Raw genomic sequence first — 19,716 nt, forward strand, 5'->3', positions numbered from 1 at the left:
GGTCGCTTTCAAATAAAAGAGGAATCAATAACCGCAATTTCAAACAATTGTAAAAAACTTAAACGTTTAGAACTGAAGAATTGCTCTATAGTACCATCTATTAATGGTGAACCACTTTCTTCTCCATCTGTTCTTGATGAGTTATCCAAATTGCAATATCTTGAACATCTAAACTTGATGTATACAAATAATCTTGAAGATAGTACAATTATTGCTATTGCTAATAATTGTAAAAACCTAAAATATTTAAATATCTCCCATGTCTTAACTATTACGGAAACAGCTTTGGATGCTTTAACAAATTTAGAAAACTTACAAGTACTTCACGTATGCTTTCTTGACGCAATTACGGACAACTTCATTATCAAGTTAAAAGGATTAAAAGAATTGTATTGTACTTGTTGCGAAAATCTTACTGATACTGGTATCCTTCAAGTTATAAAAAATAACCCAGATCTTCAAAAGCTTCATGCCGAGTTTATATATAATATTACAATTGATTTGTTTATTGCTGCTGATCAGGCAACTCAAAATCGTGCAAATGGTACTATTTTACACTTAACTACATTTTTATCAGCAGCTAAAGCTTTTAAGTTAATAAATAAATCTCAATGGTTACGTGTTTGGTAGATATAGGTATTTAAATTTATGATATACTTCTCTCTGTTTTACGTGTAATTTCATTATTCTTAAAAACACATACAAAATACAATACCAAGTTTAAGACAACGCGAAGTTTATTGTAAAAGATCATTCTTATTATTACTCATATTGTCTATATACTTGGATTCATCAAAGGTCTAATGTCAATGCTGATATTTTTGCAAAACAAAATTAAGAAATATATATACTTTTTCAAATGATTTTTATGAAACAATTATTATTTTTACCCTATGATATCCAAGTACCTAGCTTAAAAAATTATTTTATATTTTCTCAACAAGCGTGCCATTTATTGATACTTAGTAATTTGTAAGTAAAGTAAATTCATGGACATGATATATTCATCTTATTAACAATATATATTCTTTTATAAATTGAATAATTATCCATCTAACTAAATATTATATTTCAAAAATAATAAATATTTTTAATAATAAATACAATATAATATGTAAATACTAAACTTTTCTTATTTTTCTTTTTTATAACCCAAATAAATCAATTGCCGAAAATAAACAAACGTAGCTGCCACACAACATGTATCAACGTGTCAATTGGCTGAGAGAGAAAACAATTATGAACAAATAATTATGGGGGTATAATTATAAGGGTATAATTATGAACAAGTGCTAAGAATTTAAACCAATCAGATTACGAATAAAAATGCGGTCGAGTGTCTTTTTAATAATAGGAGATGAGAGTGATGCAAACAAGGTAATCGAAAATAAAGCTGAACTTATCAAGGTCATTTTGGAGTAATTGTGCAAAATAGAAGAAACACATGACCTTATTCCTGAGCCAAAAATTATCTGTAAATCCGCTGATGCTGCATCAAAACTCAGGATGGAATAAATGCTTGATTTTGATAATTCAAGGCATTATAAACCTATTTTGGATAAAGCATTCAATATTTGTACTAAAAGTATAGCTTATGCACCACCAGATAGTAAAGAATTGTTATTGGCATTCAATCTTAGAACTAGAAGTCTTTTCAAGTCAAAATTACTTAGTTATTGTCTCAAAGATATTGATAATTCATTAATCACTCATAATTGTCCGGATCACGTGAAACCAGAATTGTATTTTCGCAAAGCAACATATTATCAAATCACAAAAAAATATCAATCTTTAATTGAAAATACATTTTTAAATGCACGAGAATGTGTTAAAAATATGGAAATTTAATTACGAGATTCAATGGAACGTAAAATTGCTCTGCAAGAAGATGAAAAATTATATTTTCAAAGTATATGCAATAGTTTGAGAAAAGAGAAAGCAAGCGATTTTTTGGCAAATTATATCTTGACAGCTTATTACTTTTTCTAAAATCATTTATTATTAAAATTAACACAAGTATCTGATGTAAATGGTCATCGATTTCCAGTAAGCCTTCAAAATGAAAAAGAGGAACAAATATTCTTATCATGCAATAGATCCTGTATTTAATTTTTTTAATCATTCTTGTATGACATCAATAACAATAGTACGGCATGGTCATTTTGAATTTAACTGTGGAGCTTGTAAAAATGATTGCAGGCCAATTAAATGTAAACAATATATTCAATTTATTGATTTTATTAGATTTAACATTTTTTCAACATATTTAAAATGAAAAATATAAAATTTTCTCATTATACAAGAAAATAATAAGATTTGGCTTTTCAAGTAAACATTTTAGTAAATTTATTTTATGAAAATAATATTTTTCATTTGTATTATTTCTTCAGATTAATAATCATAATATTAAAAATTAGTCACAAATTCATTTGAAGTTCATGAATCCGTGTTATGTCATATAAGACATGATAAAACTGACAGTTTTATATTATGAATCTTAATTCTTTTGTTGTACGTTCTACATAAGTGATACTAAAACCATACAAATCTCATAATTGAAAAATTGGCAAGAAAAAAAAAAATAAATATTAAGGCTGATTAGAAGTTCCAAGGTCATTTGACTGTTTGAGTTCACCTAATTTTGATTTGAAAAAAATATTAGCACCCTCACTTGTCTAAAATCTTTTTACTTTACTGAGAAAATAAATCAGTTTTTTTTTCATTAATTTTGTCATTCTAAAAAGTACATTTATAAAAAATAATCAAAGTTTAAATTGGGAATTTAAAAAATAATCGCCAACATACATATACGCTTGTGTGTTAAAGTTGCAACTTTGGCACTCTAATTATTATCTTGATTTTAACGCAAAAGAAAATTATTAAATTAATTCGGCAAATACCAATTATTATTTATTTTATTTAAAAAGTTTAAAAATTCAATTAAAATTTAAATTACGGGAATATTTATTTACAAACTATTTTAATGCATGAAAAATACTCAAAGATTTAAATCAAAAATTCATTTGCATAATAACAATATATTAATTTACATTTTTTCAATATTTTTAAAATATAAAATTTTCTCATTTGTTTACGAATAAAAATAGAAAATAAATGATAAGGCTATTCAAGTAAACATTTTAGTAAATTTTTTTCCTCAAAATAATATTTTTCATTTGTATTATTTCTTCAGGATAATAATCATAATATTAAAAATTAGTAAAATTTTACCTCGTCTGAATTTTATTTTAATTTTATTTGTGAATAAAGTCACAGTCTGGTTGTAGACATTGCCTGAGAATATCTGTTTCTTTTTTTTGTTATTTATTGTTTACAAGCTGTGTTGTGAACAAAAATTATTTCAGTGCAATAAAATACTCAATTGTTGATAATTAATCATTAATAATCAATAATTAAGCAGTACATAAAATATTTGTGAGAAAAACTGTTGTGAAGTGAAATAATAAAATTCAGTGAAATTCTAAAGTCACAGTTTGGTTGTAGACATTTTCTGAGATAATTTTTTTTTTTTTGTGATTTACATTTTACAAGCTGTATTGTTAAAAAAATTATTTGAGTGCAAAAACATAATAAGACACAATAATAATAATTTTGTGAATTGTTCAATTGAAAAAATGGCTGAAAGAGGTAAGCGTAAGCCTTTATTTTATATAATTATATAATATTCCCGGCCCCCGGGATAAAAAATTCTATATTGTTTTTCCATACTCCTTTAAAAATTAATTGCCCGAGTGGAAATCTGGTCAGGTTTGACGGATATGATATCCGATCCTGGTCAAATCTTAATAAAAAAACATCAAGTTTTGAAAATGCTTTTCCGCAAGACCACGATTTTTATGTGAATCCTCAATAAAACCAGCAAAATCAGGAACTATAAAAGTACCATTAAATACATAAAAAAATAAATTATTAAAATATTTAAATAATATATATTTTATTTTTGTTCATAATCATCATACAAAACCATTCCTAAATAAGGTGTAAGAGTTGTAAATGGATAAGAAGCAATTTTTGGTCTTGCTCAAGTGATTGATATTAGTAGTTTATTTTTTCCAGCATTTAGTAGACCAATTTATTGACAATAAAATTATTTAATTATTAAAAAAAAAAGGTGGCCTTTCATAAAGACAATAATCCTTTAACTTACAAGTCCAACATGTGCTATATTTTTAACTTCAAGAACATATCATCTATTCTCACCAATTGCTTCATATTCAGCAATTTTTGGTGACTGCTGTGTGTCAGGTCAAAAAAAAAACATTACCATATCCACCAGCACCACCACGTGCTTCAATAAATATCATTTGTTCTTCATCCAAATCAGCCAAAACATTACTATCAATGTCTCTTACAATTGCACCCATTGGTACTTTAATAACAGCATGATCAGCATTTTTACCAAAATAATCTTTGTTTTGTCCAGCTATACCATCTTCAGCTTTTATTATAAATTCATTACATGACTGAGATCAGTAACATCTCTTGATACGTTTAAATATAAAAATGTTTTTTGATATCTTTTTTTTTTAATTTGTAAATTGTTGATTATTGTACCCCAAAAATAACATGACCACCATCTGGTCCAGCTTTGCCACCTTTTACCATAATTTTTGTTTTATTATAAAACTTTTATGGTTTCGTTTTTTTTTTTTTTTCAAATTGTACTTTGCCTGTTTAATGTCAACAATATAAAATTTCCATATGCAGCCATTTCTTTAACTTTCCATGAATCATTCCATTTTCTTTAGGGTTTATCAAAGATATGTACCACTTTATCCATTACAAAGTGACAATAATAATTGTCCATTTTAGTTAAATAATCATAAGATGATGTAAAAAAACCTTTTGAAATTAAATATAATTTTGTATCATATTTATTCAAAATTAGCATGTTTATCCAAATTTCATGCATCAACTCCTAACAAGATGATGATTCCTAGAATAAAAATTTATTTGTAAATATAAAAAAATAAATAATTTATTGTTATTTTTTTGATTAATACTTTAAGAGAAAAAACAATTTTATTTCCATTTCTATTATTTTTTTTTATTGTTTAGATTTTCTTTTCATTATTACCAGTAATAAGCCATTGTTTTTTAAATAATCAATATTATCAATTGCAGTATCATTTATTGGTGATGTTTCATACATGAAAACTGTTCTTCATAAGAAAAAATCTTAACACTTTTTTCATTTCAATGCCGTTGGAGGCTTTTTGTTTTCTGTAGTCCTACAAGTTGTACGGATAAAATTCGGCCTCCCTGTCCTCAAGCCGTTTGGAATATTAATCCGTTGTTCGTAGGTTCAATCCCACGATCATATATAAGATTGTCAATTTATAGTTAATGTTAATGTTTTTTTTAGTATTACTGAATATAATTTTTATTATATTATTATATTCTGTAATACACAAATTTTTTATCCCGGGTAATATTAGTTTATTCATATTTTTTTTTATTGAAATAGTTGAATCAGTAATTTATATTTTTCTTTTAGCTGATCCATACCACTTGTATCAATGGTTCATCAGAGATACGTATGAACGCAAGCCCAAAGTATTTGAAAACGATGATGAACATATTAAGTATATTTTAGATATAATATGCGAAAGTGATGAAGCTTGTAACATTCACATTCCAAAGTCATTGAAATCAGAAGAGTATTCACTTAAACTGAGAACAGATGCAAGTAATGAGAAAAATCTTGATAAGGTATTCATTGCAATTACGGAAGGTATAGCCTATGCACCACCAGGTAGTAAAGAACTGGCATTGTCATTTGATTTTAGAAGTAAAATTACTCTTAAGGCAAAATTAATTGATGAGTGTCTAAAAGATATTGAGAATGCATTAATGACTCATGGTTGTCCTAATAACTTGAAACCAGAATTGTATCTTCGCCAAGCAAAATGTTATCAAATAACAAAACAAGAACAATCTCTAATTGAAAGTACATTTTTAAATGCTCGAAAATATGTAAAATATATGGATGAGCATTTACGTCACGAGATGAATGTTCTTATTGATGAACAAGAAAATCAAACCACATTTAATCCAATGGTCTTCAATATATCACATTATGAAGATCAATCAATGGTAAAATTAAAAAATGAAAATCCAGATATTCCTGGTGCATCTGATGCAATTACAATTAAATATGATGATGAAAATTATGGAAGACATATTGTGGCAACACGAGACATTGAACCAGGTGAAACATTGTTAGTACAAAAACCATATGTACCAGTTTTATTATCATCAAAAAAATACAATTTTTGTTGGTATTGTTGTAAACAAACATGGTCAAGTATACCATGTGAAAAATGCACAAGAGTTATATTTTGTTCACGTTGTTGTGCAGACAAAGCAATGCGTGAATTTCATGATTATGAATGTCCAATTATTGAAACATTTTTTATCAATAAATTCAGTTATCCTTGCCTTTTTGAGTTTCGATTATTAATAAAAGCCTTTAAAGAATCAAACTCGTCTCTTCATAACTTAAAAACAATTTTTGATAGAATTGAAGCCGAACCAGAATCATTGGAACGTGGATGTACAGATGGCAAATTTTTATTTTCAAATTATGCAAGTATTCTCAGCCTGCCAGTCAATAAGTATATGAGCATGACGAGAAAAAATTTTTTAATAGGAAATAATATATTAACAGCTTATTATCTTGCTTGTGAAACAAATCTAATTAGTATAAATAACGAGGATAATACTTTGAATATATTAAAAGATGAAGAAAATTTTGTATTTTTAACTAAATTATTATATAGATTGACAAAAATATCCGAATTAAATTCAGTTCACCCACTGGGAATCCTCAAAGATGAAACAAATCAACAAGTTTTCCAATCAATGGATCCTGTATTCCATTTTTTTAACCATTCTTGTATGGCATCAATAACAAGAATATGGCATGGTGATTATGTGATTGCTAAGAGCCTTATCCCAATTAAAAAAGATGAACAAATTTATGATAACTATGGGACACCATATTATTTAATGGATTGTAATGAACGACGTAAACAATTGGATAAAATATATGATTTCGTGTGCAACTGCGAGGTCTGTGAAAAGGATTGGCCTGTTAAATGCTTTGATTACCTACCACCATTTGGTGATTTCAAAAAATATGATGATATGAGCGTACTTCTTCAAAGTACATGTAAAGAAACAGACTTTTTAGTTGAATCTACAAAAGAAAATACACTTTTTGAATACAACCAAGGCTTGGAGATTGAATATAATGTTGCTGTAACTGTCAACGTAGCTCAAAAATTTCTTAAGTTAGATAATAATATCGAAAATGCAATAGAACTTGTTAAATTTTTTTTTAAAAAACAACCAAAAAATTCATGGAAAGTCCATCAAGCCGTATCATGTCTTGAAAAACTACTAAAGATAAAACAGAATAAGATAATATTCTTATCCCATTCTCAATTAGGAACACTTGTTTAAAACAAAAAAAAAAATAAATAATTTTTAAATTAAAAATACCCAGATTATCTAAACAAAAGCATTGAAAATAATTGAAAATTAAATATCTTTTTATTTCATTTAATATTCATTTAAAAAAAATTACATAAATTAACTATTCATCAATAAAATTTGTTTATTTGTTTTCAAGTTTTACAGTTGTGAAAATTTTATGCTGCAAATTAAAATTTGTTATCTTGCACATAAAAATTAATTAATATACAACAGTTTTTGCATTATAATGAACAATTCATATTATTCCACGTAAACATTTATTTGTTTTTTTTTCAAAATTACAGTAAAAATTTGTTTATTTAGTTATTTTTTTTCAATAACAAATTTTTAGTATTTAATCATAATTTAATATGAAATTTAAAAAAAAAAATCAATAAATAAGGCCCATGATCATAATAATACATAAACAACAATTTAATAATTTAACAAAATGTTTTTTTTTTTCTGGTATTTCAATTTTCAAATGTATACTATCAACACTTTAATCATTAAAAAAAATTTTCTAATGTATTTGTTTTTTTATTGTTATTTCTGCACAATCCTGTTTTTTTATATTTTTATTTTCTCGAATTAAAAGAATTTCAAACCATAATATATATTTTTTTAGCAGTTGGAGAAGAAATGTCAATTTTTTATACAATAATATCACTTGCATTTACAAATTATAGCTGTTTTCGAATAATAACAAAAATATTTACTAATGGTTTTGTTGTTAAAAATGTGATAGCAATTTAAAAAAATGAACAAATATATGATAATTATGGACCAAGTTGTTTTGAAAATCAACGTGATCAACGACAAGCACATCTTTTGAGACATTATAATTTTACATCTGAATATATAGCTTGTAAAAATAATTGGTCACTTGAATTGATGATGATTTACCAAAATTAAATTTACCAAAAAAGATTTTTTTTTAATTTTAGAAAATTCAAAAAAATTAATTCAATCACATTATTCAAATTATTATTATAAAAATAATTATTGTCAAGCTAACTTGAAATTATTAAATGATGGAACACAAAATATTATTAAAATAATTGAATTTTGTTATGATAATCGTCAAAAAAATTCATCAGAACTTAATAATGCAATGGAATGTTTAAAATCATTGATTCGATTGAATCAAAAGCCACATGTGTCAATGACTGATATCAGTAGTTAAAAATTATGATAATTTTTTTATATAATCATCAATAAAATCATTGAGGTGAGTCATTTAAAAATATAATTGTTATTTCAATATTTTTTCACATGTATTTGTAATAATTCAATAATAACTTGTTTGTATTTTACAGGTACCTGGCTTGATGTTCAACAAAAACAACAACAACAACATTCAAGAACTGGAAATAGAAAAATTGTCTTCATATTCTAAATTGCAAGAATGTTATTTTTTTTTATCAAAACCATATGTTAAATAGCTACCCTCTTCTTAAGCTACAAAAGATTCGAAACATGTTTTATGAAATTTTTTTTTTTTTTATGTATTAATGATAACTGTAACGACGAAGATAAATTTTTTTTATATCTTTTATACTTATGTAAATTTACAATGTTAAAAAAAAAAAAAAACGAAAAAAAAAAATTATCAATAAAAATGTAATTAGGTATACAAAATTATTTTTTATTTATCAATTTTTTGGCTCAAAAAAACAATATGAGAATAAAAAAAAAATTTTTTTTTAAATTTGTGTCATATTTAATTAATTGCATTCCTTTTAAATCTAATTTTCCATAATTACATCTTTTGGTTTAAAAAAATTCAACAAATATGGAACAGTTAACTAGCAAAAATAATAATACAACAGCTTTATAATGATTTTTTTTTTTTAATTTTTATTATTTTAAATATGTTTCTTTTGTAGAATTGTAGAAAAAATACAAGATGAGGAAAAAAATACTCAAATTCCATTCTGTTTCATTCTAACGATGAATTAACCATTGAGATTCAATGCAGGCTTTTTTAAGATCTAAATCACGAGTTTTTATAGCTAAAAAAGTATCATTAATACGATTTTTAACTGCCACTTCTGCAGCAATAATTGTGTTTATTGTAACATTTGCGTTGCTGATATCAAGAAATTCAAGATCTGGATTATTTTTTATAAATTGAATGACACCAGCATCAGTAAGTTTGTTGCATACAGAACAATTTAAACTTTTTATTCCCCTTAATTTGACAATAAAATTGTCTTCAACATTATCATTCGATCCAACATTGAGTTTTTTCAAATTTTTTAAACTCGTTAAAGCAATATAACCAGTTGAAGTGATGGAACAATTTTCAATATTCAAACATTTCAATAGCCTACAATTTTCAGCAATAGCAATCATAGCACTATCTCCAAGTTTAGAACTAAATGCCAAATTTAAATTTTCAATATATTGCAACTTTGATAAATCATCAAAAATTGATGCCTCCACTATATTAGACCCGTGAATTACCAGATGTTTAAGTTTTTTACAATTATTTAAGATTGCAACCATTACTTCTTCATTGATATGATTTGTGAACCCAAATTTTAAATAATTAAGATTTTCTAATTTTGTTAACTTTATAGTAGATTCACTATTTAATTCATCAATCTTTATGAATTCTAAATTATTGCAATACTTGATGATTTTTTTAATTATTGCGTCACTAGCTTGCCAGCGAATATTTAAGTATACGAAATTTTGCAAGTTTACCCAGTTTTCTATCTCAATTTCAGCTAGATCAACATCAAAACCTGGGGCATCAAGATGTTTTAGATTTTTGCATGTATTGAAAATACCACTGAGTGGATTTGGAATATTTTGTAATTGACTATCCATGAAGGACACGTCCTTAATGTTGAGATATTCCAAGTTTGAAAGTTGATTGAATGTAAAAATCTCATTTACAGCTAGACAGTTTTGGAGATCGAGATAAACAAGTGTTGTTTTTTTTGATATTTCTTGGATAATGCCGGTGATGTTGTAAGAACGTATTGTCAAACTTCGAAGATTGGTAAATTTTCTCAAAGACTAAAACGAAATTAATTTAACAAGTTAGTATTCTTTCTTATAAATGACAATAAAAATAATTATGGACTAACAATAAGTACTTACGAAAAGTGATGGTGATACATAATGAGTTGAAGAATAAACCTGAAAGAAAATAAATTCAAACGTTTGTATATTTTTATATTAATGACACAAAAATATAATTATTGGCTAACGATAGCTACTTACCACCATACATACGCCTTTTATACTTATTACTTCTGCCGATTCATGAGGAAAAAATAAATGAAATTCATTTATATCGTTTGGAAGACTATTCAGCATTTGACATTCAAATTTATCTCCAGCTACATGTATTTTAACGACTTTCAATTGCTTCAACTGTGTGAATGCTTCAACAAAGCGATCAGTATAACAATCATCTTTATTTACGTCAATTTCAAATTCAAGTTTTGTTAAATTTTTGCAGTGTTCAGCAATTACTAGCATGATACTTGAGTTACAAACTTTTGAAAGAATTAATTCTTTTAAATAAATACCACAATTGAATAATATTTTTTCTACGTATGATTGTGTTAAAATACATTTTTCATAACTACGAACAATTGTATTGGTACATTTGTATTTTTTAATGTCATGCCAAGCTAGTTGACAGGCCTCTTTCCATTTGGAACAAACTGGAATAGAAAATGTTAAATTTTAAACATTAATATCAACAAACTAAATAATATATATTTCAATGATTATACCTTCATCCATAATTATTCTCTCAGATATTGGCAGCAGCATGAATATTTGTGCTAATGAATCATTATCAAGAGAGTTGATGAGATCCATTTTCTCCTCAACATCATCTGCAGAGACTTGTTGATCTTTCTCAATATCTATTCTCTTTGCAGTCATCCTGACTCATGAGTAAATACTGTAAATATAAACAATACATATTATTGAACTGTCAAAATTATTGATCAAATATACCTACAATAAAACAATAATGATAAATTTAAATTTTTTATGTCAAATAATTTAATAATCAAATGAACATAGTTAAAAATAGATATATATTTTGTTTGATTATAAATAAAGAAATTGTTGATTTAAATATTAAAGAAAAAATAACCTATAAACACGTGTTTTGCAGTGTTTTCTATCACTATTTAAATATTGATTTATCTGATCACAAAAAAATCAATTAAAATCAGCAAAAATTTAAGGAAACAATTACCTGAATCGTAAGTTATTTGAATGAAAGAAAAAAGCTTCGTTATTACTTTTAATAATAATCTTTTTTTTTATATTGTTGTTATTGTTTATTTTTGTTTTGATCAGTTTTGATGAGAGTGAGATGGAGATGAATATACCGATTGTTGGTATTAAGTTCGCTCTTTTATCGAAAGCGCCATATTTAGATTATTGATTGGCCATTCCATATTCAAATATTCCGTTGACCAACCAATTAAAAATTTATTAATATCTAACTTGACGTGAGATAATTTTAGGCGGCAATGATCATATGTTTCGCTCTGTCTTTCAAACACAACTTCGCAGCTGCCTCTTTTTCTCTCATCTGAAATAATCTGGAATGTTCTAAAAATCAAATCCCCGGCCTCATTAAAATTCATGGACCCCCGTGACCGCGCTTCAGTCTCGCTGTAACCTCCGGTTGATTTGGACGTATTAATTTTTCAGTTCCAGAGACTTAATACTCGATAGTAAATAAATATATACATTAGTAAAAAATTGTGTGGTTCAGTCTTGTTGCTGACTAAAAAGTAACAATAATATAATATAAAAAATTAAATTAAAAAAAAAAAAAACATTTACCAGTAATAAATGAGGATAAAAATGACTAATAAAAAATCAAATAAACTCTATCGACCACCAAGTGGAGAATCACAATGTTATTCAAAAGAAATCGATACGAAAATGATGGAAATTGGCCCACTGAAGTTCCTGATCCATCAAAGTAAATCAAACGAGCTTGACACATTAATTGAAGAACATGATTATCTTTATGAGAAAACACCAGATAATAGTAAGATTTTAATTAAAAATAAAAAAGATGAAATTTATCAAAAAATGGAAGAGATACAAAAAAGTAATTATTTCGAAAAAACAATGGGTTTTTTGTTTAATCCATTATATCGATTATATCAAAATTATCCATGGATATATCAAATAATTTTTTTATTAATCATAGTTATAGCTTTTATAGCAGTATACTGCTTAACAGAATATGGCACATATTCACTTAAAGTATGTTTGTTTTTCCTGCCAGAAGTCATTTATTGGATATATAAATCTATCACTTTTTGTTTGGTGATCTACAAAGCGAATAAATTCAGAAAGAAGACTGAAAAATCCATAGAAACCTTGGATAAACTTGAAAAAAGAGTTAAAAAAATAAAATAAATAATCATCAGATCTGTCGGCAAAAAATAATTATTTAAAAGCTCGATGCTTTTAATTAAATTATTAATAATCATTGTATATCTAATTTAATATTCATTAATTAATAATTATATTGAAATAAGTGAGGAGATAATTGAAAAAAAAAAATTATTAAAATTTATATCGTTTTTTTTTTATGTCATCGAAATTAATATCATGCAATTTTTAAATATTATTCCAAGTATTGGTGATGTAATAACAATGTGGTATATAAGAATTGGTATGAAGACAATAGACATTGATTTTATTATTATTTTTATTATATATTTTAATAAAAACTAACGTACTTTATATAAAATAAAATTTCAATGAATAAAAATATTTTAAGCTAACACTATTTTTATAAACAAAAATATATATTAAGATAGAAAAAAAATGTACTTAGAAATTATAATTAAAATATATTCCTTATTATTATAAATTTTTTTTATGTTTATAAAAAAATGTTTTATTTATTTACTCCAAAATTTAAATATTATTATTTCAGTAATTTAAAAAATATAAAAAATTATTTTGATTAATATTTATAAATAATTAAGATTTTATCTAATGAAAATTTACTTTTAAAATTTATTAATTTAATTACTAGTCTCTAATTTTTTTTTTTCAAATTAATTTGTTAATTTTTCTTCGAAAATTTGTTTGTAAAAATGTGAAAGATGCTATCAAGACCTGTTTGATTGAAAATTGATTGAGACTTAATGCAGACTCTTTCAAGCTCTGGATCAAAAAAGTTTTTACCTTTTCATTCGTGTTTCCCGCCAATCTCACATTCGTATAAATGTATTATTAATAACTGTAACGACGAAGATAGAATTTTTTATATATGTAAATTTACAATGTGAAAAAAAAAAAAAAAAAGAAGAAAAAAAAATATCAATCAAAATGTAATTAGATATACAAAATTATTTTTTATTTAAAAATTTTTTGGCCCAAAAAACAATATGGAAATAAAAAGAAATTTTTTTTTTTTAATTTGAGTCTTATTTAATTAATTGCAACTTTATTAATTTATCTAGACTTGTCAATTTATTGTTATTTATTTGGCATATAATTATCAATGTCATATATATTGATATTATAATTAGACTCATTATGTCACAAGATTATTTAATAATCTCAACAACTCATCATCTCTTAAACTTTTTTTTAAATCTAATTTTTCATAACGATATCTTTTTGTTTGAAAAAAAAAATCAACAAATATAGAACTGCAGTTAATCAGCAAAAATAATAATACAACAGCTTCGTAATGATTATGTTTTAGCTTTGATTATTTTAAATATGATTTTTTTGTAAAAATGTAGAAAAGATACAAGATGTACCTGCTGAGAAAAAATACTCCAATTCTATTCTAACGATAAATTAACCATTGAGATCTTCTGCAGACTCTTCTAAAATCTGGCTCAACAGTTTTTATAGATAAAAAAGTATCATTTGTACGATTTTTAGATGCCTTTTCTGCAGAAATAATCGTGTTCATTGTAATTTGTGGGTTAAACCTGATATCAAGAAATTCAAGATCTGGATTATTTTTCATAAATTGAATGACACCAGCATCAGTAAGTTTGTGGCATACAGAACAATTTAAACTTTTTATTCCTCTTAATTTGACAATGAAATTGTCTTCGACATTATTGTTCCTTTCAACATTTAGTTCTTTCAAATTTTTCAAGCTCGTTAAAGCAATATAAGCACTCGAAGTGATAACACACCCTCCAATATTTAAACATTTCAAAAGCTTACAATTTTTAGCAATAGCAATAATAGAACTATCTCCAAGTTTGGAACTAAATGCCAAATTTAAATTTTCAATATATTGCATGTTTGATAAATCATCAAAAAGTGATGCCTCCACTTCATTATCCTGAGGAAGTACTAGATGTTTAAGTTTTTTACAATTATTTAAAACTGCAACCATTACTTCATTATTGATATTATTTGTCTTCGCAAATTTTAAATAATTGAGGTTTTCTAATTTTGTTAATTTTATAATAGATTCACTATTTAATTCATCAATCTTTATGAATTCTAAATTATTGCAATACTTGATGATTTTTTTGATTATTGCATCACTAGCTTGCCAGCGAATATTTAGATATACCAAGTTTCTCAAGTTCCCCCCGTTTTCCATTTTAATTTCAGCTAAATCAACATCAAAATCTGGTGCATCAAGATGTTTTAGATTTTTGCATGTATTAAAAATACCACGGAGTGGATTTGGAATATTTTGCCTTTGACTATCCATGAAAGACACGTCTTTAATGTTGAGATGTTCCAAGTTTGAAAGTTGATTGAATGTGAATATCTCTTTTGTAGTCTTACATTTTTGGAGATCGAGATAAACAAGTGTTGTTTTTTTTAATATTTCTTGGATAATGCCGGTGATGTCGCAAGTACGTATTGTCAAACTTCGAAGATTGGTAAATTTTCTCAAAGACTGAAACAAAATCAATTTAACAAAGTTAATATTCTTTCTTATGAATGACAATAAAAATAATTATTAGCTAACAATAAGTACATACGAAACGTGATGGTGATACAGCATAATTTGGAAAATGGCTCTGAAAAAAAAATAAATTCAAACGTTAGTATTCTTTTATATTAATGACAAGAAAAATATAATTATTAGCTAACGATAGCTACTTACCAACCCTAATTGTTGGTTAAAAGCCGTATTAAGTTCCAAAAATAAATGAATTTCATTTATATCTTTTGGAAGACTATTCAGCATTTGAAATTGAAATGTTTCTCCAGATATATGTATGTTAACGACTTTCAGTTGCTTCAACTCTTTAAATGCTTTACTACAGTCATCAGTATCATAAATTTTAAATTCGATCATTTCAAATTCAAGTGCTGTTAAATTTTTGCAGTATTTAGCAATTACTGGCATTATACTTGAGTTACAAAATTTTGAAAGAAACAATTCTTTTATATAAATACCACAATTGAATAATAGTTTTTCTACATATGATTGTGTTAATATACATTTTTCATGATTACGAACAATTGTATTGGTACATTTGTATTTTTTAATGTCATGCCAAGCTAGTTGACAGGCCTCTTTCCATTTGGAACAAACTGAAATAGAAAATAACAAATTTAAAACATTAATATCAACAAGCTAAATAATATATCTATACTTTGATGATTATACCTTCATTCATAGCTATTCTCTCATATATAGGCAGCAGCATGAATATTTGTGCTAAGGAATCATTATCAAGAGAGTTGATGAGATCCATTTTCTCCTCAACATAATCTGCAGAGACTTGTTGATCTTTCTCAATATCTATTCTCTTTGCAGTCATCCTGACTCATGAGTAAATACTGTAAATATAAACAATACATATTATTGAACTGTCAAAATTGTTGATCAAATATACTTACCCTGGTGAAAATAATATGGCGGATTATGTCGTAATATGCCATAATATGCCATCAAATGACAGGAAAATTATGGCATATTATGACATATTATGGCATAATATGACATAATCTGACATCTTCTGTCATTATTACTTTTCAGAATTTGTCGGAAAATGCCGGAATTTCTAAGGTTATTTGGACTTCCGACAAATTCCGACAACTTCTTACAAGATTTTTTTTTGGGGATTATGCCATATTATGTCATATTATGACATAATGCACCATTTTTTAACGTCAATTTATGGTATTTTATGTCATAATATGACATAATTTACCAACTTTTTATGGCATATTTTGCCATAATATGACATAATCCGCCAACTTTTTATAGCAATTTATGGCACATTATGTCATAATATATGGCATAATCCGCCGCAACTTTTATGGCATTTTATGGCATCTGGCGAATTTCTCATATTTATTAAACATAACTATTTACGCATTATTCATTTTTACTTCTTTCAAACAATTACGGGAAACATTGATTCTTTAAATTTTTGTATTATTATATCGTCATATTTTTTGGATATGAATATGATGGATCCATATCGTACATATAAGAACTAGTTGTGAGATATGACCACATGCGAGAAACTTCGAAAAGCAATGTACAAGAAGAAATGTAAAAAAAATGGTATCACTCGAAAAATTTCTTGCATAATAATTTAATAACAGAGTCCCATATTTAAAACAACGTGACCGAGAAAAAATATTATTTACTAAAAAACTATTATCAAATGATTTTGCCATTACAAACTTTTTAGTTGTCAGAATATGCCATATTCTGACATATTCTATTTATATTCTTATATAATTTTGGATGCCAGAATATGACATTTTCTGGCTTATGAATTTTGTCGGAATATGTCAGAATATGTCAGAATATGGCATATTCTTACATGATTTTTGGATGCCAGAATATGCCATTTTCTGGCAAATTAATTTTGTCGGAATATGGCATATTTTGTCATATTATGTCAGATTATGTCATATTATGCCATATTATGACATAATCCGCCAAATTATTTTCACCAGGGTACAATAAAACAATAATGATAAATTTAAATTTTTTCAGTATATATCTTCATTGCACTCATCATGACTTATGAGTAAACACTGTAAATATAAACAAAACATATATTATTGGACTGTTGATTAGAATATTGAAGAAAAAATATCACTAATTAAATATTGATTCATCTAACCACAGAAAAATCAATTGAAATCAGCAAAAATTTAAGAAAACAATTGTCTAAATCATCAATTATTTGAATGAAAGAAAGCTTTGTTATTACTTTTAATAATTTATATCAATCAATCTCTTGTTTATTTTTATTTGTTATTGCCACGGAGTTTTATAAGTAGACCTCCATGATGCATGATGAGAAAAAAATTCATGCAAAGGGGTATGGCACGGCGTACCCGAAGAAATGACTCGACAATTTCGACAGACTATAACTGCCAGAGTGCTAGTTATATTATAGACTAATAATTATCTATCTCATGCCAAAATTTCAGAAATCTATTCCCGCTAGTAAAATAGTTATTAATGTTCAAAGTCAACAACTTCTAACGTGTACGCTAACGTAAAAAACAAAAAATGTTAAAAAAAAAAAAAACATATCTCGAATTTTCACGGTGTTTTTATCTTACCACCTAAATAAAAACTCACTTGATAAAACTTCAAAATCTTAAAAAAATTATAAAAAAAAAAAAATTCAAGTTCCCTGCTAGAAAGTTAAACAATCATTGTTTAAAAAAAAACAAAAAGTCAAAGAGTGAAGAAGTGGAGATAACAAAATACGTTTGTGGGCATATAGATACACACAACCGTACATGTATTAATGGAAAACAGGACCGTCAACGCAACAAAAAGTGCAGGGTGCCGCATAAAATTTTATAAATTTTTACTATAGCATTGAGGTGCCTATTAGGCCACATTTCTTGTTTGTAATTTTTTCGTTCGAACTCCCTTAAAATATTGTGAACATGAAATAAATACATTTTTTATAGATCCACGATAACATAAAATATTTATTTAATTACTAAAATTACTAATTTATTTTTAGTGACACGTATTTTAAGTTTTTACCTTTTATATTTATCGATAAGAAACCAAGGCTTGGAAGTATCGACATATTAAAAAGGTGATCAGTTGAGTCATCAATATCACGAGAAAAAAAATTATATATATCAATCAAGCTGTAATCGTCACATGATCATTAAAATGAGATTGATATTGAAGAACACATTCACAATTTTTATTTAATTGACGAATATATTATTGATACGTGGTCATAATGATATACACGGAAACATAATGATAACGTTTGGAGTGCCACTGACATTGATATTGACTACACACAGTTTTAATTTTATATTTCATTTTATATTTCAATGTAGTTTAAAATTTATACAAACTTAAAATTAAAAGTATCGAATAATTTTTCACTTACCCCAGTAATAAAAATATAGCTAAAAAAATTTCGCTATTTATTTACGTGACGACGCGACAATAGATTTCTTTATCGTAAAAGTGATGAGTGAGTCCAGTCAAGACTTGGTTAATAAGAAGCACTCTTTGAAACTATATGAAAATAATTTTCTTGGATTACAACAGGTGATGAAACTTTTTTTTGAAACCAAGTGTGCGTCATTAATTAATAATTTTTAGTGATGGCAGAGCTAATGCGTATGCATCGAAAAATAATTCGTGAGTGAGTAGTGCGGCATTCAAAAAGACAAAAAACACTGATATTTCTATAGCATTAGACGCACATTTGTATAACGCATGCGTAGTTTTAAAAATATTGTTTCGTCACCAGTCGCAATCTAATAAAATATATATTTTTTACATTTCATCGACATAAAAACGACAGAGTGGGAAGATCTACGAGTGTTAATGTATTTTCATTTTTCCATGTAATTATATGTTTTTTTTTATTTACATCAACTTTGAATAATCATTTAATGTATTTATTAATCTTTTTAAGGGAGTTTGAACAACACTCGATTATCTTAAAGTTTTTTTTTAATTATTAGAGAAGGTTTATGAAATAGTTATTCATCTTACCCTGGCGAAACTCTGCACGGTACAACGGTGGCGATTACGGCGCGGTAAATTTTGACATTACGTTGAACGTACAATGGACAGAAAATCGTTGTACAAGCATTGTACGGTGTTAAAATACATGTAAATTTATTTTAAAAAAATACAAATGTCCAAGGAAAAGCAGTAGCTAAGGAAAAGATGTAGCCAAGGAATTAATGTGACTAAGGAATTATTTCCTTGAAACACAATTTTTTGGCAAGATTAATTCCTTA

General features: G+C 25.9%; 2 protein-coding genes across 2 annotated transcripts; both read right to left on the reverse strand.

Annotated features, from left to right (window-relative positions):
- Positions 1 to 9,447: 9,447 nt before the first annotated feature.
- Positions 9,448 to 11,828, reverse strand: LOC122850340. Its single transcript, XM_044149497.1, has 5 exons — positions 11,735 to 11,828; positions 11,259 to 11,431; positions 10,738 to 11,186; positions 10,615 to 10,653; positions 9,448 to 10,530 (listed from the first exon to the last, which is right to left on the reverse strand). The coding sequence occupies exons 2-5, from the start codon at positions 11,410 to 11,412 to the stop codon at positions 9,448 to 9,450; spliced, it is 1,725 nt and encodes a 574-aa protein (XP_044005432.1). The 5' UTR covers positions 11,413 to 11,431; positions 11,735 to 11,828.
- A 2,388-nt stretch (positions 11,829 to 14,216) lies between these two features.
- On the reverse strand, positions 14,217 to 19,117 carry LOC122850341. Its single transcript, XM_044149498.1, has 5 exons — positions 18,849 to 19,117; positions 16,121 to 16,293; positions 15,611 to 16,044; positions 15,486 to 15,524; positions 14,217 to 15,400 (listed from the first exon to the last, which is right to left on the reverse strand). The coding sequence occupies exons 2-5, from the start codon at positions 16,272 to 16,274 to the stop codon at positions 14,315 to 14,317; spliced, it is 1,713 nt and encodes a 570-aa protein (XP_044005433.1). The 5' UTR covers positions 16,275 to 16,293; positions 18,849 to 19,117; the 3' UTR covers positions 14,217 to 14,314.
- Between the last annotated feature and the right edge of the window lie 599 nt (positions 19,118 to 19,716).

The sequence above is a fragment of the Aphidius gifuensis genome, linkage group LG2, assembly GCF_014905175.1.
Source record: "Aphidius gifuensis isolate YNYX2018 linkage group LG2, ASM1490517v1, whole genome shotgun sequence".
In the NCBI taxonomy this organism is placed as follows: domain Eukaryota; kingdom Metazoa; phylum Arthropoda; class Insecta; order Hymenoptera; family Braconidae; genus Aphidius; species Aphidius gifuensis.